Genomic DNA, 22,813 nt, shown 5'->3' with positions numbered 1-22,813 from the left:
CCATCCGCTTGAGGTCAGGATATTAGTCTTGCTTGGCAGAAACATTTAGCAGTTGAGAAAACTAAAGGCACAATAATATTAAACTTTCGGATTTGTTTTTTCAGTCTGTATTACACTTATTAAATAGCAGTTAATTTGCTAGTTAAGCTACCTAGATTGAATGATGCCAGTTGATAGGGTGGCAAGTGAATCTAGCTGGAAACCAGCGTCCTCCATCCATTTTGGGGATTTAAAATATTTGTTCGGAAGGACCTTTTTTGCAGAATCACAGAATATGCAAGCTTTTGGTATCATACTACTACTATTTAGCATTTCTATAGCGCTACAAGGCGTACGCAGCGCTGCACAAACATAGAAGAAAGACAGTCCCTGCTCAAAGAGCTATGTAATAAAAGTGAGCCAAGTATAGGACAATCAAGCCATTGTGACATCACTGATGAGGTTGGCTCTTATTGGTGGCCTGAGGCATTATGACATCACAATATTAGCTCTGGTTACAAGAGACTACTACTACTACTACTACTATTTAGCATTTCTATAGCGCTACAAGGCGTACGCAGCGCTGCACAAACATAGAAGAAAGACAGTCCCTGCTCAAAGAGCTATGTAATAAAAGTAAGCCTAGGACAATCAAGCCATTATGACATCACTGATGAGGTTGGCTCTTATTGGTGGCCTGAGGCATTATGACATCACAATATCACCTCTGATTACAAGAGACTACTACTACTACTATTTAGCATTTCTATAGCGCTACAAGGCATACGCAGCGCTGCACAAACATAGAAGAAAGACAGTCCCTGCTCAAAGAGCTATGTAATAAAAGTGAGCCAAGTATAGGACAATCAAGCCATTGTGACATCACTGATGAGGTTGGCTCTTATTGGTGGCCTGAGGCATTATGACATCACAATATCACCTCTGATTACAAGAGACTACTACTACTACTACTATTTAGCATTTCTATAGCGCTACAAGGCATACGCAGCGCTGCACAAACATAGAAGAAAGACAGTCCCTGCTCAAAGAGCTATGTAATAAAAGTGAGCCAAGTATAGGACAATCAAGCCATTGTGACATCACTGATGAGGTTGGCTCTTATTGGTGGCCTGAGGCATTATGACATCACAATATTAGCTCTGGTTACAAGAGACTACTACTACTACTACTACTATTTAGCATTTCTATAGCGCTACAAGGCGTACGCAGCGCTGCACAAACATAGAAGAAAGACAGTCCCTGCTCAAAGAGCTATGTAATAAAGTAAGCCTAGGACAATCAAGCCATTATGACATCACTGATGAGGTTGGCTCTTATTGGTGGCCTGAGGCATTATGACATCACAATATCACCTCTGATTACAAGAGACTACTACTACTACTATTTAGCATTTCTATAGCGCTACAAGGCATACGCAGCACTGCACAAACATAGAAGAAAGACAGTCCCTGCTCAAAGAGCTATGTAATAAAAGTGAGCCAAGTATAGGACAATCAAGCCATTGTGACATCACTGATGAGGTTGGCTCTTATTGGTGGCCTGAGGCATTATGACATCACAATATTAGCTCTGGTTACAAGAGACTACTACTACTACTACTATTTAGCATTTCTATAGCGCTACAAGGCGTACGCAGCGCTGCACAAACATAGAAGAAAGACAGTCCCTGCTCAAAGAGCTATGTAATAAAAGTAAGCCAAGTATAGGACAATCAAGCCATTATGACATCACTGATGAGGTTGGCTCTTATTGGTGGCCTGAGGCATTATGACATCACAATATCACCTCTGATTACAAGAGACTACTACTACTACTATTTAGCATTTCTATAGCGCTACAAGGCATACGCAGCGCTGCACAAACATAGAAGAAAGACAGTCCCTGCTCAAAGAGCTATGTAATAAAAGTGAGCCAAGTATAGGACAATCAAGCCATTGTGACATCACTGATGAGGTTGGCTCTTATTGGTGGCCTGAGGCATTATGACATCACAATATTAGCTCTGGTTACAAGAGACTACTACTACTACTACTACTATTTAGCATTTCTATAGCGCTACAAGGCGTACGCAGCGCTGCACAAACATAGAAGAAAGACAGTCCCTGCTCAAAGAGCTATGTAATAAAAGTGAGCCAAGTATAGGACAATCAAGCCATTGTGACATCACTGATGAGGTTGGCTCTTATTGGTGGCCTGAGGCATTATGACATCACAATATTAGCTCTGGTTACAAGAGACTACTACTACTACTACTACTATTTAGCATTTCTATAGCGCTACAAGGCGTACGCAGCGCTGCACAAACATAGAAGAAAGACAGTCCCTGCTCAAAGAGCTATGTAATAAAAGTAAGCCTAGGACAATCAAGCCATTATGACATCACTGATGAGGTTGGCTCTTATTGGTGGCCTGAGGCATTATGACATCACAATATCACCTCTGATTACAAGAGACTACTACTACTACTATTTAGCATTTCTATAGCGCTACAAGGCATACGCAGCGCTGCACAAACATAGAAGAAAGACAGTCCCTGCTCAAAGAGCTATGTAATAAAAGTGAGCCAAGTATAGGACAATCAAGCCATTGTGACATCACTGATGAGGTTGGCTCTTATTGGTGGCCTGAGGCATTATGACATCACAATATCACCTCTGATTACAAGAGACTACTACTACTACTACTATTTAGCATTTCTATAGCGCTACAAGGCATACGCAGCGCTGCACAAACATAGAAGAAAGACAGTCCCTGCTCAAAGAGCTATGTAATAAAAGTGAGCCAAGTATAGGACAATCAAGCCATTGTGACATCACTGATGAGGTTGGCTCTTATTGGTGGCCTGAGGCATTATGACATCACAATATTAGCTCTGGTTACAAGAGACTACTACTACTACTACTACTATTTAGCATTTCTATAGCGCTACAAGGCGTACGCAGCGCTGCACAAACATAGAAGAAAGTCCCTGCTCAAAGAGCTATGTAATAAAAGTAAGCCTAGGACAATCAAGCCATTATGACATCACTGATGAGGTTGGCTCTTATTGGTGGCCTGAGGCATTATGACATCACAATATCACCTCTGATTACAAGAGACTACTACTACTACTATTTAGCATTTCTATAGCGCTACAAGGCATACGCAGCACTGCACAAACATAGAAGAAAGACAGTCCCTGCTCAAAGAGCTATGTAATAAAAGTGAGCCAAGTATAGGACAATCAAGCCATTGTGACATCACTGATGAGGTTGGCTCTTATTGGTGGCCTGAGGCATTATGACATCACAATATTAGCTCTGGTTACAAGAGACTACTACTACTACTACTATTTAGCATTTCTATAGCGCTACAAGGCGTACGCAGCGCTGCACAAACATAGAAGAAAGACAGTCCCTGCTCAAAGAGCTATGTAATAAAAGTAAGCCAAGTATAGGACAATCAAGCCATTATGACATCACTGATGAGGTTGGCTCTTATTGGTGGCCTGAGGCATTATGACATCACAATATCACCTCTGATTACAAGAGACTACTACTACTACTATTTAGCATTTCTATAGCGCTACAAGGCATACGCAGCGCTGCACAAACATAGAAGAAAGACAGTCCCTGCTCAAAGAGCTATGTAATAAAAGTGAGCCAAGTATAGGACAATCAAGCCATTGTGACATCACTGATGAGGTTGGCTCTTATTGGTGGCCTGAGGCATTATGACATCACAATATTAGCTCTGGTTACAAGAGACTACTACTACTACTACTACTATTTAGCATTTCTATAGCGCTACAAGGCGTACGCAGCGCTGCACAAACATAGAAGAAAGACAGTCCCTGCTCAAAGAGCTATGTAATAAAAGTAAGCCAAGTATAGGACAATCAAGCCATTATGACATCACTGATGAGGTTGGCTCTTATTGGTGGCCTGAGGCATTATGACATCACAATATCACCTCTGATTACAAGAGACTACTACTACTACTACTACTACTATTTAGCATTTCTATAGCGCTACAAGGCAAACGCAGCGCTGCACAAACATAGAAGAAAGACAGTCCCTGCTCAAAGAGCTTACAATCTAATAGACGCCTATAGTTTAAATGATGGATAATCAATCCTATTTATGATCTGATCTGCGTTTTATTTCTAGGCTAGTCAGAATGTGATGGTTAAGTCCCACGGTCTTGTAATAAAGCGTGATTTGATCTTGCAATATTCCATATTTGTCGATTGTATTAGTTTCATTACAACAAAGTACCTGGCAAAGATTAGTTCCACTAGAGAATTTGCTTGGAAGCTGTCAGTTCAGTACTAACCCCCTGAAGTTGGATCTCTCAGCCCCACCCCTACTTTTAAAAATCTTAAAAGCGGAAGCCATGTGATAGGAAGCAAGTTCTCCTTTTTCCGCTGCTATTTTATTGCTAACATTGACTCTCCAGATGCTTGATTTGCACGGGAAGCCTGAACTTCCTTGTTGCTCACTTTCTCCTTCCTTGAAGTGACGTAAAGAGTTGGAAGAAAGGACCAAATAAAGTCACTTTCCTTTTCCTTCCCTGCCATCTTCCGGGGCTGCAGCTGATCTTCCCTGATGGCTTTCCGGAGAGGTAAGCAGCCCCCACCCACCCACCGCTGGGGAATTAAAACCCCCTTGGAGGAGGGCTGGGCAGTCTTTTCCCAGCTCTTCTCATTCTAGGGCTTTGCGATGGGCCTGAAGGTTATCTGTGGATCCGGGGGGTGGCCTCGTCTGGGCTTTGCAGCCTGTTCAATGTGCTCAGCTGCTCAGAGCAACAGGGAATTGAAATAATTTCCTACGAAGCTGGTTGCAAAGTTGAATGTTTAGAGGTGGACATTTCTCTTGCATGTACTTCTGTCCTAACTGGCCACCTTTGGAAACAAAATACTGGGCCTGATGGACCTTTGGTCTGTCCCAGTACACAATTCTTATGTAAATATTTAATTAGATTTTGCTCACACCTTTTTCAGTAGTAGCTCAATGTGAATTACACTCTGGATACTTCTCTGTCCCAGGAGGGCTCACAATCAAAGTATGTACCTGAGGCAATGGAGGGTTAAGTGACTTCTCCAAGATCACAAGGGGAAGCCGTGGGATTTCAACTGGCCACCTCTGGATTGCAAGACTGGTGCTTTAACCACTAGGCCACTCCTCCACCCCAAAGAATCTTGTTACTCTTTGGGGTTCTACATGGAATGTTGCTACACTTTGAAATTCTGCATGGAATCTTGTTATTCTTTAGAATTCTAGAATCTTTATTTAGTTAGATTTTGCTCACACCTTCAAGGTGAGTTACATTCAGATACTCTGGATATTTCTCTGTCCCAGGAGGGCTCACAATCTAAGTTTGTACCTGAGGCAATGGAGGGTTAAGTGACTTGCCCAAGATCACAAGGAGCAGCAGTGGGATTTGGCCACCTCTGGATTGCAAGACCAGTGCTCTAACCACTAGGCCACCCCTCCACTAGCAACATTCCATGTAGAATCCTGCCCTTGCAGATCAGCAATGCGGCCGTGCAGGCTTCTGTTTCTGTGAGTCTGACGTCCAGACTCACAGAAACAGAAGCCTGCACAGCTACGTTGCTGATCTGCAAGGGCAGGATTCTACATGGAATGTTGCTAGTGGAATAGCATAGAATCTCAAATAGTAGCAACAGAATCTCAAATAATTTATTTGGATTTTGCTCACACCTTTTTCAGTAGTAGCTCAAGGTGAGTGAGTTACATTCAGGTACTCTGGATATTTCTCTGTCCGAGGAGGGCTCACAATCTAAGTTTGTACCTGAGGCAATGGAGGGTTAAGTGACTTGCCCAAGATCACAAGGAGCAGCAGTGGGATTTGAACTGGCCACCTCTGGATTGCAAGACCCTGGCTCAAACCACTAGGCCACTCCTCCTAATTAAGCCCAAGGGGCGACTTGGGCACAGCTGTTGATTGGAGACCAGAGGGCAGGTTCCTTGCCCAGGGCCATGTTAAAAAAACTCAGTCTAGGGCAGGGTGACAAAGATTAGGTGGCCTGAGAAGTCAACCTTTCAGAGGCGGATGCTTCAAAAGCTGCCTTGCCACTGCCAGTTAATACTTTCCTTGCATACTTCTCCTCTTTCAAAGTAACCCTGAGAGAGGTAATCTAGGAAGAGACTTCCTCAATGATTACATAACTCCTCTGCTCTGAGTGTGTCACAAGGGAGAGATACCTGACCCTTCACAGCACCGGTGTACAGAACATGAAAATAGCAGGGAAATGGAAATGAAAACTGAAAGTCGTATGGTTTTCCTGGTACAAAACAAAGGAGTAAAAAGAGGCCAAACTGCAGATTCTAATCTAAATAATCCCACACCGGGATTAGTCCAAGTAGTCTTAAATAGGAAGTGACCGGAAAATAAACTACAGTATAGTGAAGGAGCTTGGAATTTGAACTAACTGAGAAATGAGGGCATGAGGCAAGGGTAGAGATGGGAAGCAGAAGGGATGGAAGCTGGGGGACAAAGGGCACACTGATAAAGGATGGAAAGGATTAGGAGATGAAGAAATGGGGATAGTAACATAGTAAATGACGGCAGATAAAGACCTGAAGGGTCCATCCAGTCTGCCCAACAAGATAAACTCATTTTACATGGTATGTGATACTTTATACCCGAGTTTGATTTGTCCTTGTCTTTCTCAGGGCACAGACTGTAGAAGTCTGTCCAGCACTGTTCCTGTACTAAAGATTGTGAAGATTCTGGAATCCTAAGAGTTACAAGATTCCGGAATCCCAATTAGTAGCAACATTCCATGCAGAACCCCAAAGAGTAACATAGTAAATGATGGCAGATAAAGACCTGAAGGGTCCATTCAGTCTGCCCAACAAGATAAGCTAATTTTACATGGTATGTGATACTTTATACCCGAGTTTGATTTGTCCTTGCCATTCTCAGGGCACAGACCGTAGAAGTCTGCCCAGCACTGTTCTTGTACTAAAAGTTCTGAAGATTCTGGAATCCTAAAAAGTTACAAGATTCCGGAATCCCAATTAGTAGCAACATTCCATGTAGAACCCCGAAGAGTAACATAGTAAATGATGGCAGATAAAGACCTGAACAGTCCAGCCAGTCTGCCCAACAACATAAACTCATTTTACATGGTATGTGATACTTTATACCTGAGTTTGATTCGTCCTTGCCATTCTCAGGGCACAGACCGTAGAAGTCTGCCCAGCACTCTTCTTGTACTAAACGTTCTGAAGCTAATGTCGAAGCCCCTTCAAATTTAAACTCCAGCCCATCCATATCTATTCAGTCACAATCAGGGCGTAGACCGTAGAAGTCTGTCCAGCACCGATTTTGCTTCCCAATTACAGGCGTTACAACCCAATCTCCGCTAAGATTCAGTGGATCCATTCCTTCTAAACAGGATTCCTTTGTGTTTATCCCACGCACATTTGAATTCCATTACCGTTTTCATCTCTACCACCTCCCGCAGGAGGGCATTCCACATATCCACCACCCTCTCTGTGAAAAAATACTTCCTGACATTACTCCTGAGCAGGGGCGTATCTTGGACTCCGGCAGTAGGGGGGACCAGAGCCAGAGGGAGGGGGAAGGGGCACATTTTAGCCCCCCGCCATTGCCAGACCCCCCACGCCACCAACGACTCTCCACCCCCCCTCCCACCGCCAACCTTCCCCACTGCCGTTGCTTACCTTTGCTGACGGGGGACCCCAACCCCCGCCAGCCGAGGTCTGCTTCCACCTGCTGCTGCCTTTAAAAATATTTCTTCGGCTGGCGGGGGACCCCAACCCCCGCCAGCCGACCCGAGGTCTTTAAAGTTCTTCTTCGTCCTCCGTGGCCGTACTGCTGTTGAAAGCTGTTGAATCCAGTTCGGAGTCTGACGTCACAGCACTTTGTATGTGCAGGAGCGTCCTGCAAGTAGGGGTGGGCATTTAGTGCAGTATTAATGCAATTAATTTTTAAACATTTTAAACCAGAGGCGTATCTGTGTGGGGCCATAGGGGCCTGGGCCCCCGCAGATTTCGCCCTGGCCCCCCTCCCGCTGCCAACCCTCCCCCACTAATGTTGTTTACCTTTGCTGGCGGGGGACCCCAACCCCCGCCAGCCGCCGAGGTCTTCAAAGTTCTTGTTCGTCGTCCTCCGTGGCCATTCTGTACCCTGTTGATTCGGAGTCTGTCTGACGTCGCACCACGTTGTACGTGCGTACAACGTGGTGCGACGTCAGACAGACGTCCGAATCAGCAGCGTACAGCATGGCCACGGAGGAGGATGACGAAAAAGAACTTTGAAGACCTCGGCGGCTGGCGGGGGTTGGGGTCCCCCGCCAGCTGAAGAATTATTTTAAAAGCAGGCGGAAGCGGACCTCGGCTGGCGGGGGTTGGGGTCCCCGCCAGCAAAGGTAACAACGTCAGCGGGGGAGGGTTGGCGGCGGGAGAGGAGGTGGAGAGAGTCGTTGGTGGCAGGGGGGGCTCTGGCAATGGCGGGGGGGGGGGGTCGGTGGTGCCGGGGGGGGGGCTAAATGTGCCCCCTCCCTCTGGCCCTGGCCCCCCCCTACTGCCAGAGTCCAGATACGCCCCTGTTTTAAACTACTATTTTTTTTTAATCACGATCAAAATTTGTAACTCTTGTCTGTTCTCCAGCATTGCTTTCTCTCCCCTTCCTATCCTATTTCACCTTCCCATAATGTAGCAGATGGAACGCTAAAGACAGCGTTCTTGGTGGCTGTTGGCATCGGCACATAGGGTTTTGTAGCTTTAGGCTCTCTCTTATCGGGATCCCGCTCTCTCACTGCTTTTCAGAGGCAGGGGTCTCCCTGTGCACTGTTCGTTTTCTGAAAGTGGTATCAGCATTTCATCTCAACCAAACTATGGAGCTTCCATCCTTTCGCAGACAGGACAAAGAGTCTGTAGTATTCCTTGAAGCTTCTCGATGTGAGTAGGAGGTCACAAATGAGTGTCACAAATTTGTCCAGACTGTTTGTACTTTTTGGTAAGGAGAGACTTGGCCTCAAGGCTTCCAAGCCCACAATTGCTAGATGGCTGAAGGAGATTATCGCATCAGCTTATTTGGTTCCGGGGAAGCAGGCTCCTCAGGTCTTGCGGGCTCATACTGCAAGGCGTATAGTGACATCCTGGGTACAGACTACTTTCTCTGGTGAATATCTGCAAGGCAGCGACATGGTCGATGTTGTATACCTTTGCATAGTACTAGGGGGTGGATGTTGTGATGTGCTCAGAAGCCAGTTTTGGGGCTTCGGTCCTCAGATCGGCGGTGTCAGGATCCCACCCACTCTAGGGATTGAACATCCCATAGGTTCTGGAATAGTGGGAAGCTATGCCATGGAAGTAGATTAGAAAAGGTTAAAAGAAGAGCGACCAAAATGTTAAAGGGGATGGAACTCCTCTCGCATGAGGAAAGGATAAAGGGGTTAAGGCTCTTCAGCTAGAAAAGAGATGGCTGAGGGAGGGGGGATATGATTGAGGGCTACAAAATAAAATGGGATTCATGTTGTGAATAACTCGTGACAGCCAGAAAGTGAAGTTGGTCTCAAGAAGGGGTGAAGGAAGCAAATAATTTTTGGAGACCCAACATGGGCTGTGTTTCGGGGGTATCGTTTTTTATTTTTTCATTATGACTAAAGAAGTAAACTTCATGCTATTTGCCGAGATTTGGATTATATTTTGGTTCCAGTTACTCTGACCCCTGACACAGTAAGATGGGAAGCCTTTAAAAAATGGTGTTCTATTAAAATAACACCTAGACCACAAGGTCCTGATGTGTTGAGGAGACTGAACAGAGAAATCTCTTTTTTTTTTATTACTTAATTTTTAACAAACATAATATTAATTTATGAATGATATACAAATCATGCAAAAGTTTAAAAGGAAAAAAAATACATTACTACTTACTACTACTACTACTACTTAACATTTCTAGAGCGCTACTAGGGTTACGCAGCGCTGTACAATTTAACAAAGAGAGACAGTCCCTGCTCAAAGAGCTTTCAATCTAATAGACAAGTGAACGGTTGGTCCGATAGGGGTAGTCAAATTGGGGCAGTCTGGATTCACTGAACGGTAAGGGTTAGGTGCCGAACGCAGCATTGAAGAGGTGGGCTTTAAGCAAAGACTTGAAGACGGGCAGGGAGGGGACTTGGCGTAAGGGTTCAGGAAGGTTGTTCCAAGCATAGGGTGAGGCGAGGCAGAATGAGCGGAGCCTGGAGTTGGCGGTGGTGGAGAAGGGTACTGAGAGGAGGGATTTATCCTGTGAACGGAGGTTACGGGCGGGAACGTAAGGGGAGATGAGGGTAGAAAGATAGACATTAGACCAAGTCTCTACCAACGTCCACAAATTTTAGGTAATTGATCCAAGAAAAAGAAATTGCCTTAATCATTATGCATTTATACATAACTAGTAAAAGAGGCCCGTTTCTGGAGCAAATGAAACGGGCGCTAGCAAGGTTTTCCTCCCCAACACCCCCCTTCTCCCTCCCTCCCTACCTACCTACCTGCCGACCCCTTCGTCGTTCTGACGCCATTGCTCTGCACCTCCTGAACGCACCGTACACCATTGCTCCACCCTCGGTGTGTGACGCCATTGCTCCGCTCTCAACGTCATCACGTTTGATGCGAGGGTGGGGCCCCGAGACTTGGCGATTTCGGTGGCTTCACCACTACGAACCCTTTGAACCCGTCTTGAAGGAAGTGACGTCAGTGTCTTCAGAACGTTGAGGGTGGGTTTTATTATATAGGATTATTCAATCAAGAATAGCGTCATTCCCGAGCGGTTCACTCTAGTCTGCCTAACAGTGTTACATATGTGACTAAACTCGTACATTAACCTCCTCTCTACCTATTAGGAAATCTTCCAGTTGATTTGGGTCAAAAAACTGATATTGCTTAGACTGGAATATTACTCTACAGATACATGGAAATTTCAAAAGGAGATCAGCCCCAATTGCAACCACCCTAGGTCACAACGACAGGAATACTTTACGTCTCTTTTGTGTTTCCCTGGATAAATCCGGAAAAAACTCTTATTTTTGAACCCATAAATATAGAATCTAAATGTCTCGAGGAAAGTTTAAGCAGTGCGTCTCTGTCCATTTCCAATGCAAAGGTTACTAGCAATGTAGTTCTTTGAGTTATAACTTCTAATGATGATTCATTGCACCCTGAGTTTGTAAATGATCTGGTTTCTTACCATCAATTTGCAGGTAAAAGGCTCGGGTAACAGAGAAATCTCCCAGGATAATGTGATAGGTTTAGGCCATGAGTGATTTGCAACCATGGTAAGAAAAATTTACAAACTGATTGACTAGATGAGGGCCAGGAGCCAGAGTATAAACTCAGGGGTGCAGGGAAGGTATTTATCAGATTGATCCAGGACCAGAGGCCCTAACAGCTTCACAGTTGGTAATTAATGACTATGTTTTACTTGTAGGAATAGGGTGTTCAGACAGAATGACATCTCAGATAGCAGAGGCGTAGATTTATGTCGCTGCACTGCCTCCCCAGGAACCAAAGAACATTCTTTGGCAAAGTTCTTGAAATTAATAAAAAGGAATGTTTTGTAGCAGGATTTACAAGTGAATGAGCTCTGCAGTGGCTTACCAAGGGGGGGGGGGCGGTGGGGGCGGTCCGCCCAGGGTGCACGCCGGTCAGCGTCGTTCGTTTCCATGCTCCCTCTGCCCCGGAACAGGAAGTAACCTGTTCCGGGGCAGAGGGAGCATGGAAATGAACAATGCTGACCGGCGCGCGGCACCCCCCCCCCCAGCGGCGTGCACCCAGGGGGGGGTTCTTTTGCCGGGGTGGGGGGGGGTCCCTTTGCCGGGGGGGGGGGGGGGGGTCACACTGCATGGGGGGGCACTGCACCCGGGGGTGGGGCGCATCTGCGATCCGCCCCGGGTGTCGGCGCCCCTCAGAACGCCACTGGAGCTCTGTTCCTGTTCAGAAGCTCTTCCTGATTCATTTTATGAGAGTCAGGTGTGCGCAGAACTCTGCACATGAATTCAGCATCAGGATATCCACCTTCCATTGCCAGAGCCATGCATAAGACTTCACAGCCTTACATATTTTTGATGCTGCTTTCGACTCCTGACTTGTCACTTTTATCTTATCCTTGTGTCCGTCTGTCTGTCTTACCCTTATCCTTATTGGTCCTGTCTGTCTGTCCTGATTTAGATTGTAAGCTCTTTTGAGCAGGGACTGTCTGTCTTCATGCTCAATTGTAAAGCGCTGCGTACGACTGGTAGCGCTATAGAAGTGATTTATAGTAGTAGTAGAAGCCTGCCCTTGCAGATCAGCAACACGGCCGCGCAGGCTTCTGTTTCTGTGAGTCTGACGTCCTGCACGTACGTGCAGGACGTCAGACTCACAGAAACAGAAGCCTGCGCGGCCGTGTTGCTGATCTGCAAGGGCAGGCTTCTACATGGAATGCTGGTAGCGGAATAGCAACATTAACGTTCCATCTAGAATCTCCAATAGTAGCAACATTCCATTTAGAATCATTCCTATGTGTCCTTCTACCCTTATCCTTATTGGTCCTGTCTGTCTGTCCTGATTTAGATTGTAAGCTCTTTTGAGCAGGGACTGTCTTTCTTCATGTTCAATTGTAAAGCGCCGCATACGACTGGTAGCGCTATAGAAATGATTTGTAGTAGTAGTAGTAAATATTTTTCAAGTTCTGCTGTCTAAAAATACAGTTCAGAATGCATTAAAGTCAGCATTTTGTTTCACTGATCTCCACAACATATGCTACACTTTCAACATGAAAGAATAATTATAGAAACAGGCAAAAAGTAATTCAGAAAATTAAGAAATCTTGGTTGCATAAATCTTCACACCCTTTGACTCAGTATATGGTGGAAGTCCCTTTTACAGCTATGCACAGTGGGATGGAGCAGCCTTTCCTTTTAATATGTTTTGAATTTTATTTAGTCTGTTTAGTAAAGAGTAGCCTAATGGTTAGAGCACCAGTCTTGATATCCAGAGGTGGCTGGTTCAAATCCCACCACTGCTCCTTGTGATCTTGGGCAAGTCACTTAACCCTCCATTGCCTCAGGTACAAACTTAGATTGTGAGCCCTCCTGGGACAGAGAAATATCCAGAGTATCTGAATGTAACTCACCTTGAGCTACTACTGAAGGTGTGAGCAAAATCTAAATAAATAAATAAATATTCCATGTAGAACCCCAAAGAATAGCAAGATTCTGGAATTCTAAAGAGTGACAAGATTCCATGCAGAATCTCAGAGTAGCAACATTCTATGTAGAACCCCAAAGAAGATCAAGATTCTGGAATCCTAAAGAGTAACAAGATTCCATGCAGAATCTCAGAGTAGCAACATTCCATGTAGAACCCCAAAGAATAAGAGTGGAGGAGTGGTCTAGTGGTTAGAGCACCGGTCTTGCAATCCAGAGGTGGCCGGTTCAAATCCCACTGCTGCTCCTTGTGATCTTGGGCAAGTCACTTAATCCTCCATTGCCTCAGGTACAATCTTAGATCGTGAGCCCTTCTGGGACAGAAAAATATCCAGAGTACCTGAATGTAACTCACCTTGAGCTACTACCGAAAAAAGGTGTGAGCAAAATCTAAATAAATAAAGATTCCATTCAGAACCTCAAAGAGTAGCAACATTCCATGTAGAACCCCAAAGAAGATCAAGATTCTGGAATCCTAAAGAGTAACAAGATTCCATGCAGAATCTCAGAGTAGCAACATTCCATGTAGAACCCCAAAGAATAAGAGTGGAGGAGTGGTCTAATGGTTAGAGCACCGGTCTTGCAATCCAGAGGTGGCCGGTTCAAATCCCACTGCTGCTCCTTGTGATCTTGGGCAAGTCACTTAACCCTCCATTGCCTCAGGTACAAACTTAGATTGTGAGCCCTCCAGGGACAGGGAAGTACCCAGCGTACCTGAACCTAGCTCACCTTGAGCTACTACTGAAAAAGGTGTGAGCAAATCCAAATAAATTTAAACTTACATTCAGGCTCATTTTCGAAAGAGAAGGACGCCCATCTTTTGACACAAATCGGGAGATGGGCATCCTTCTCACAGGGTCGCCCAAATCGGTATAATCGAAAGCCGATTTTGGGCGTCCCCAACTGCTTTCCGTCGTGGGGACTACCAAAGTTCACGGGGGCGTGTCGGAGGTGTAGCGAAGGCGGGACTTGGGCGTGCCTAACACATGGGTGTCCTTGACCCATAATGGAAAAAAAAGAGCGTCCCTGACGAACACTTGGACGACTTTACCTGGTCCTGTTTTTCTTACAACCAAGGCACAAAAAGGTGCCCGAACTGACCAGATGAACACCGGTGAGAATTGGGGATCACCTCCTCTTACACCCCCAGTGGTCACAAACCCCCTCCCACCCTCAAAAAACATCTTTAAAAATATTTTGTGCCAGCCTCTATGCCAGCCTCAAATGTCATACTTGGGCCCATCACGGCAGTATGCAGGTCCCTTGAGCAGTTTTAGTGGGTGCAGTGCACTTCAGGCAGGCGGGCCCAGGCCCATCCCCCCCCCCTACCTGTTACACTTGTGGTGGTAAATGTGAGCCCTCCACCACAAACCCACCACAAACCCACTGTACTCACATCTAGGTGTCCCCCTTCACCCCTAAGGGCTATGGTAGTGGTGTAAAGTTGTGGGTAGTGGGTTTTTGGGGGCTCAGCACACAAGGTAAGGGAGCTATATGTACCTGGGAGCAATTTGTGAAGTCCACTGCAGTGCCCCCTTGGGTGGCCGGTTGGTGTCTTGGCATGTCAGGGGGGACCAGTGCACTACGAATGCTGGCTCCTCCCATGACCAAAGGGCTTGCATTTGGTCGTTTCTGAAATGGGCGTCCTTGGTTTCCATTATCGGACGTCAGACTCACAGAAACAGAAGCCTGCCCTTGCAGATCAGCAACGCGGCCGCGCCAGAGAAGAGGACTTCGGCTGGCGGGGGTTGGGGATGGGGGAGGGTTGGCGGTAGGAGGGGGGGGTCAAAGGGGTTGGCTGCAGGGGGGTCAGGGTCAAATCTATGGGGGCCCATGCCCCTGTGGCCCCACATAGCTACGCCCCTGGTCTTGCATGCTCTTCGGCTTGCGACAAGGATGACGCTCCTGCGTAGGGGGTGATCTTGCTGGAAGTGCCAGTGTGGAAAAGAGATTGGGGCTAACCGGATGGGCTAGAGAGCATTCTGTCAACTCTCATCTACAGTGTCTTGCTAACTTGTTAAATTCCAAGCTGGGGGCTTCTCCTGGAGGTCTACAGGGGTATGGCTTGGAGACCAGTGGAGAGGGGATGCATCCTGGGCCCAGTTTCCAGTTGTCGAGGAAGACAGATCATCAACTGGCTCCGTTTTTCAGTACAGACTTATTCAGTTACGATTTTACTTAATTGTAGGCATGGCGATACAGCCCTGTTATTAAGGAAATTAGACCTGCAAGTTCTTGTCTGTGAGAGTAGGGGTGGGAGGTAAAACCAGGACTTCTGCTCACCCTAGATCAAAGGTTTGTAGTAGAGAATGACATGGGGACGGAGTCCTGCAGTGACTGTGGGGATGGGGACGGGGCAGGGACAGATACTTCGAAGCCTGTTAATGAACTGGACTGTTATTTATGTTTGATGCAAATCACATATTTTGATTGGAAAAACAAGCAAACATGTTGACCACGCCTAGCAAAATTTGCATGGGGGATCCTGCACATCCAGCTACCAGCACATAGTCTAAGAAGGCATATTCTATTGCAGGAAGGACTGTGGAAGACAGGAGAGCTAGACTGAATCCTGAGATGGTTGATGACTTATTCATCCACAGATTAAAAAATCATAACAGTGCTTCATAGGGCATATATTTCCCCTCCAGGGCGTACAGAACGGGTTGTATTTTGTACCCGCCAGTGGCGTAGGAAGGGGGGGCGATCCACCCCGGGTGCACGCCACTGGGGGGGGGTGTCGGCTTCGCTGGTTCCCTGCTCCCTCTGCCCCGGAACAGGTTTACTTCCTGTTCCGGGGCAGACAGAGCAGGGAACCAGCGGAGCAGACGCAACTCCCAGCGACGTGCACTCGGGGCGGATCGCCCCTCGCCGCTTCTCTATGCAAGTATGAATGCGCTCCGGGGGGGGGGGGGGTGCTCGCTGAGGGGGGATGCTGTGCTGCACCCGGGGGGGGGGGGGGGGTGCGCAGCGGTGACCCGTCCCGGGTGTCAGCCGCCCTCGCTACGGCACTGGTACCCGCAGACATGTTGACAGGGTGGATTAGGATTCCTTGGGGTAGTAGAAGTCAGCTATTGTTGGGGTTGGAAGGGTAGAAGGAGGTGGTGAGGAGGGTTATTATAGCTGCTCATTGTTTTTATTGTTTTCTATTTGTAATTTATACACAATAGTTGCACAGTATATTGTTCCTTTTTATATTTAATAAAAAGATTTAAATATAAAATCATAATTGTTTGAGGCTTCTGCAGATGATGACAGAGCCCATGGGGACGAGGTGGGGATGGAGACAGAACCTGCAGGGATGGGGGGGGGGGGGGGGGGTGATGGAGACAACCCACGGGGACAGGGCGGGGATGAGTACAAAGTTTGTCCCCCATGTCATTCTCAAGTTTGCAGATCTGATCCTCAAGAGGTCTGTTTTTTAGGGTAACGTGTAAATTGCCTTTGACCTTATGCTATATCTATCTATGCAACTATATCTGTTGAACGTGGTAAAGGCGGTTAGTTTAGCGGAGTTTTAAAAAGGTTTGGACGGCTTCCTAAAGGAAAAGTCCATAGACCGTTATTAAATAGACTTGGGGAAAATCCACTATTTCTGGGATAAGGAGTATAAAATGTTTTGTACATTTTGGGGATCTTGCCGGGTACTTGTGACCTGGATTGGCCACTGTTGGAAACAGGATGCTGGGCTTGATGGACCTTTGGTCTTTCCCAGTACGGCAATACTTATGTAATGTTCATTCAGAGGATCTAGCTGGCCTAGCTGCAGTATTCCTATAACACATGAAGAACTTGGGCACATTTGGTACTGTTTGGTAAACTGGCCAACATCGTGTTTTTCTGAGCGCTCATTCTGTCTTGTTTTGCAACTCTGTACTGCTAATGTGTTTTGCATGTAGCTGCTGGGAAGGTTTATTTGTCTCCCAATATGTTTTTCCCAAGTGTAGGGCCACGAATAAGCAAGCCCTAGTCTGTAAACATGTTTTTGCAGGGAGCTGATGTGTGCTCATGTTGAGAGTTGATAGCATGTACCAAGAATGTATAATATTCAGCTAGTAATAACGCATGGAAGAATTCTGTTTACTGCCTGGACAGAGGAAGGAGGCACTTGGCGAATGGTAAACCCAGGGTGGTGAAGGGAGGAGAGAGGTGAGCAGGGGTGAACGGAAAAGAAACAGGAGCAGAGTGGTTAGAAAGGAGTTGGGATGTCAACAGAGGTTATGAGCGTTAGCCAAATTATGAGAGGACTTTGAAGTACAGTAAGTGTTGTAGCATGTAAACATGTCAAAATAAGATTTACATCCTGTGTGCTGGAGGAAAAAAAGAGACTTGGAAATTGTCCTGCCCATATTCCAGGAAGCTGGTTGTGTTGTTTTCTTTAAACTCTCTGAGGCCGATGGATGCAGTAAAATGTGGAGGCTTTGCACACAAGCTAGCTTGGCTGGTCCACAAATTTTGTGTGCTCTCCAGGGGTGGAATAACCATAACTTAAAAAAACAAACAAACTATTAAAAACTTGTTTGTTTACTAAAGCCTACCCTGAAGTCAGCAATGTTGTTTAACCTCCTCCCCTCCCCCTCCCCGTTTTGGTAGTTTACCTGCTCTTTACCATCTGTCAGCTTCTCCTCGGTTGCTCCCGTTTTCCCACCCGTATTCTCTTATTGTAGTTCCTCTGTACTTCTTTGTATCCCATTACTGGAACAATTTTCTCCTGTTGTATTATGTAATTTTCTTGTAACTTTGTTAGCCACATTGAGCCCGCATAAGCTGGGAAAATGTGGGATACAAGTGGACCAAATAAATAAATATGGGCAACCGGGCAGTGCCTCCCCCCCACACTACAGCCCCCTGAGTCTCAATGGTCCCTCCCTGGACCTACTGTGAAGGGCCCTGGTGGTCTGTTCAGCACCTCCGCATCTTCAGAATGACTGCCGAGATGTCCTGCAGCAGTCTCGTGAGACCCGCGAAACTGCTGCAGGAAGTCTCAGCAGCCATTAAGAAGAAATGGAGGCACCGGGTAGAGCCGTGGTGGTGGGCGGGAAAGAGTGGGGTTCTTTCCTGACCCCCAAAAGAAGCATCTAGACCACCAGGGCTCTTCAAGGTAGGCCCAGGGAGTTGTAGTGTGCAGGGGGGGCTGCTTTAAACAAAGGTGTGGGGGGGGGGGGGGGGAGGAAAGTAATTACTTCTTCTGCCCGGGGGCCCAGATCACTGTCAGTCCACCCCTGGTGTGTCCTTTGCAGAAATAAATTTTGTGCAGGAGCTAAAGCCAGGGCAGATCCCCACATGAACCTACTGGGCCCAGGCCTGGGGGCCCTTCTCATTATCAAGGCAGGCTTTGAGTAGCAGCCTACCTGTACAGTCTAGTGGTTGTGTTTTTCAGATATGTGATGACTCTGTTTATAAACTCTGCTGAAACCCTGACGTTCACCTTATATTAATGCTCGTGTCAATACCCTGTAACAGTAACTTGACCAAGCAAAATATTTTCTTTTCAGTTGCAGCCGGGAGGGGGGCCCTTATGTTTGTGATCTGTTCCTCGGGTAGACATAGATATTAGCTATTCAACATAGATACAGTGAACGCAAGGTGTGAGGAGATGTGGAAGGTTAGTTGACTCTTCTGCAGTGGCTTTAGTGAGGATTCATGGGCCGATGATCCAGGGGCGTAGCCAGACAACAGATTTTGGGTGGGCCTAGGGCACCAAGTGTTCTCCGCACCACCACAAAAAAAAAAATATCTCAGCTGGCGGGAAAATGCTTCTTTCCACCTTGGCAGTCTGCAGCAGGCATGCGCTGAAGACTGAGCATGCGCAGGTGCCAGTATCAACGAGAGTAGCGTTTTCATTACCATCAGGGGGAAGTCTTCAGCTGGCCGAGCTTGGCAGCTACTGCTAAACGTGTGCTACTGTTGGGTGGGCCCGGCCCACCCAGGCCCACCTGTGGCTACGCCACTGCGATGATTGGAAGCAAATATGAGCGCTAAAGGCCCTTAGTGCCATACTGATGCAGGAACACCAGCCTGCTTTTTCATCTTGTGGTAAGGTGCTGGTTCCCCTGGTCTTCCCCTCTGGCTGCCAGGGTCGCCAAGAGACTGAACCGGGCCCGAGGCAGGGTCGCTGCCGCCTGACCCAGGCTACTGCCACCCCCCACCCTCCGATCACTATCGCTGCTGCAACAAGATTGAAATATCTTGGCTGGCGGGGATCCCAAGGCCCAGCCAGCAGCTGACGTCGTCCTCCAGCGCTGCCTGCCTGCTCCTGCTTTTCCTCTCAGGGCATGCTTGGTTTCAAAACTAATCATGGTTGTCTGAGAGGAAAAGCAGCTGCTCAGCAATGGACAGAAGAGCAGTGCTGGAGGAAGCTCCAGGTCCTCCCCAGCCTCCAAGGGGGTCCCGGCGCCAGTGCTTTCTCTTTCGTGCTCCTGTCGGGACGCGATCACTTGGGTACCGTCGGGAGCGGGAGAGAGAGAGACCCTGTGCCGGCCCCACTTGGAGGCTCGGGCCCAGGGAATTTTGTCCCCCCCCCTTCCCCCCTTCTCTCGGCGGCCCCGCTGTCTGCTCTGTGAAGTTTCTGGTGAGCTGTTTCAGGGCAGGGTAGCTTTTGGGGTCTGTCTCTGTTGTATTTCCGCATCGGCTTGTGCTGACTCTACAATGGCATTCTAGCTTTCTTCGGAGATTCGGTATTTCATGAATACCAACTCTTTTGCCTTTATTTTCTCAGCCACTTGCCCGGAGCACCATATCGGTTTCCTTTTCTCTTGCATTTATTTACTCTCCTCACGCAAAGGTCACTAGTTATATTTTTAGCTCCTTTCAGCCTGGACCACTGTCTTTCCACTTATCGGATGTCCTCCCATTCCATCAGCTCGCTCTTCAGGTACTCCCACGTTTTACTAAAGTCAGCATGTTTTAAAATCAAAATTTGGGGTTATCCTTGAGCTGGGGAACTGTGCATCGAGCTTTACCGCAGAGCTCTTTCGCGAGGTTACTGTGTCGGCTGCACTGGGGTGATTCAGATTCTATTTGAATTGAATAATATTTATTTATTTATTTATTTATGGTTCGTTTCTGGCCCACATTTTCCCACAAATGCAGGCTCAATGTGGCTGACGTGAATTATAAAAGAAGAAACATACAATATCATTTTGTATAACATTCGTGTATCCACCACTGGACAAGACAGTTCCTGTGGTTATAAAGTCCCTGCCTTGGAGCATTTACAGGCTGGCTGTGTGACATTTTGAAAGTGATGTGAAGAGGGGACAGGAAAGGATGTCTTCAGGGCTTTTAGTGATCTGCTGTCATGGATTTCAAAAGAAACTGTCAGCAAATTTATTTTCAGTAAGGCTCTCGCCATCTTCAACCTATGTGGATCTTTCTTGTGCATATAATTGTGGATATCTTGAAAACTTGATTGGCTGTGGAGTCACCAAGACAGGGCAGGAAGCCAGTTCTCGAAATGCTGCTTTGCTCTTCTGGGTTTCTGCCAGGTATTTGTGACCTGGATTGGCCACTGTTGGAAACAGGATGCTGGGCTGGGCTTGATGGACCTTCGGTCTGTCCCAGTATGGCATTACTTATGTACTTGGGATTCTAAATGGAATCTTGCTGCTCTTTAGGGTTCTAAATGGAATGTTGCTATACACTTTGAAATTATGCATGGAATCTTGTTATTCTTTAGAATTCTAGAATCTTGCTACTCTTTGGGGTTCTACATGGAATATTGCTATTGTTTGGGTTTCTGCCAGGTATTTGTGACCTGGATTGGCCACTGTTGGAAACAGGATGCTGGGCTGGGCTTGATGGACCTTTGGTCTTTCCCAGTATGGCAATACTTATGTACGACCCCAAGAGACTTTTCCTGAGTGGTGACTTCCAGCATTGTGTACTTAACACTTTCCTGCTCACATCAGGGGCGTATCTAGACCTGACATTTTGAGGGGGCCAGAGTTAAAATTGGGGGGGGGGCACTAACCCCACATCACCCAGCATCGAGTTAACTCTGCAGTTCCCACAGTTCCACAACCCACACAACACCAGCCCAATCCAGCATCACTTGACCAGTGCCCCCAAAGTTTTTTTTGTTTTTTTTTTTACCTTGGGAGTCCGGATTCTCAGTCTGGACTCTGGAGTGGACAGCAGGCAGGGCAGTGTGGAGCCTGGAGGTCCACTGGTGCTGCTGCTGCAGTGATAGGCAGGCTAGGCAGCGGATGGTGGCTCTAGTCGGTGGTGGGCTCGTCAGTGTTCCTGTCCTCCTCCTCTGGTGAGTGGTAACTGGTTGGCGCGAAGTTCGTGAACCCGAAGTTGTGAGGCACGAGGCGGGTCACGGTGAGCAGCCAGCCAGGGCGGCAGTGAGGCACGACGAGGCGGTGAGCAACAGGGCAGCAGCGGGAAGAATTGTGGAGTCGGACGGCCGCTGACCTGGACCGGACCAGATCAGGCTAGACTTCGGCGGGAAGGACTGTGTGGACGTCACGTCGTCACAGAAACAGAAGCGCGCGGTCGCGTTGCTGATCTGCAAGGGCGGGCTTCTGTTTCTGTGAGTCTGACGTCCTGCACGTTGCAGATCCACGCCGGAGAACAGGATTTGTTTGGCTGACGGCAGTGGCGGGGGAGGGTTGGCGGCGGGAGGGGAGTCCAGGCCCCCGTGGCCCCACGCAGATATGCCCCTGGTTCACATTAACACAGAAGATGTGTAATTTAAGCCTCTCTAGAACTAGCAGGATCTGTGCATCAACACAGTAACACAGCTTCATGAACAGGATGTACAGGGTTATCTTTCTCAGTATTTATGTACACATGTTCAGTTCTGCTTCTGCTACTTCTGAAAAATATGTCACTTTTTGTTCCCCTTTCCAGATTGTTAATAAATATATTAAAAACACTGGTCCCAGTACAGACTGCTTCTTAGAGAAATGGAAACCAGAAGCCCGCAGATGCCAGGTGCTAAAATCAGGAGTGGCTCAGCCTACACAAATGACCTGGAGCCATCTAGCCCCACCCTATTTGGTTAGAAAATCAGATTATTCTCTGCTGCTCTGTTTTTCCCATTGCAGATACTGGTAGCTACATGGGAAGCCCTGTGCTCTGCACATTCCATAGTCACTGCTTGGCCAGTGACATGATATGGGATCTGCCTGCGAGTGAGGGCTGCAGGATTACTGTGTCCCCTGAGCTGATGGTGGCCTTTTCATACATTCTACTAAACAAAAATAGCATTCGGGTCCAAAGTAAACAAGCCTTCACTCATAGCGCCAGTGAAACATCTGACAAAAGAGAGCTTGTTAGGTAACACTGGAGGAGACCTCTGTAGAATGCAGCTGCAGGTTAATCTCAGTTTTAAGGAATCCCTGGTGAATGCAGCTGCAGGTTAGTCTCAGTTTTAAGGAATCCCTGTAGAATGCAGCTGCAGGTTAGGCTCAGTTTTAAGGAGTCCCTGTAGAGTGCAGCTGGAGGTTAGTCTTAGTTTTAAGGAGTCCCTGTAGAGTGCAGCTGGAGGTTAGTCTTAGTTTTAAGGAGTCCCTGTAGAGTGCAGCTGCAGGTTAATCTCAGTTTTTAGTCCCTGTAGAGTGTAGCTGCAGGTTAGGCTCAGTTTTAAGGAGTCCCTGTAGA

At 47.1% G+C, this 22,813-nt stretch overlaps 1 protein-coding gene across 1 annotated transcript in view; it reads left to right on the top strand.

Annotated features, from left to right (window-relative positions):
• The first annotated feature begins 4,445 nt into the window (after positions 1-4,445).
• PFKFB3 (6-phosphofructo-2-kinase/fructose-2,6-biphosphatase 3) overlaps positions 4,446-22,813 on the top strand; it is a 63,111-nt gene continuing 44,743 nt past the window's right edge. Inside the window, exon 1 of the mRNA XM_030216080.1 lies at positions 4,446-4,602. Coding sequence (XP_030071940.1) covers positions 4,587-4,602 — 16 coding nt within the window. The 5' untranslated portion in view covers positions 4,446-4,586. The remainder of the gene's footprint in view (positions 4,603-22,813) is intronic.

The sequence above is a fragment of the Microcaecilia unicolor genome, chromosome 10, assembly GCF_901765095.1.
Source record: "Microcaecilia unicolor chromosome 10, aMicUni1.1, whole genome shotgun sequence".
In the NCBI taxonomy this organism is placed as follows: Eukaryota; Metazoa; Chordata; class Amphibia; order Gymnophiona; family Siphonopidae; genus Microcaecilia; species Microcaecilia unicolor.
The sequence above is the reverse complement of the archived record's forward strand: the minus strand, read 5'-3'. Positions and strand labels throughout refer to the sequence as shown.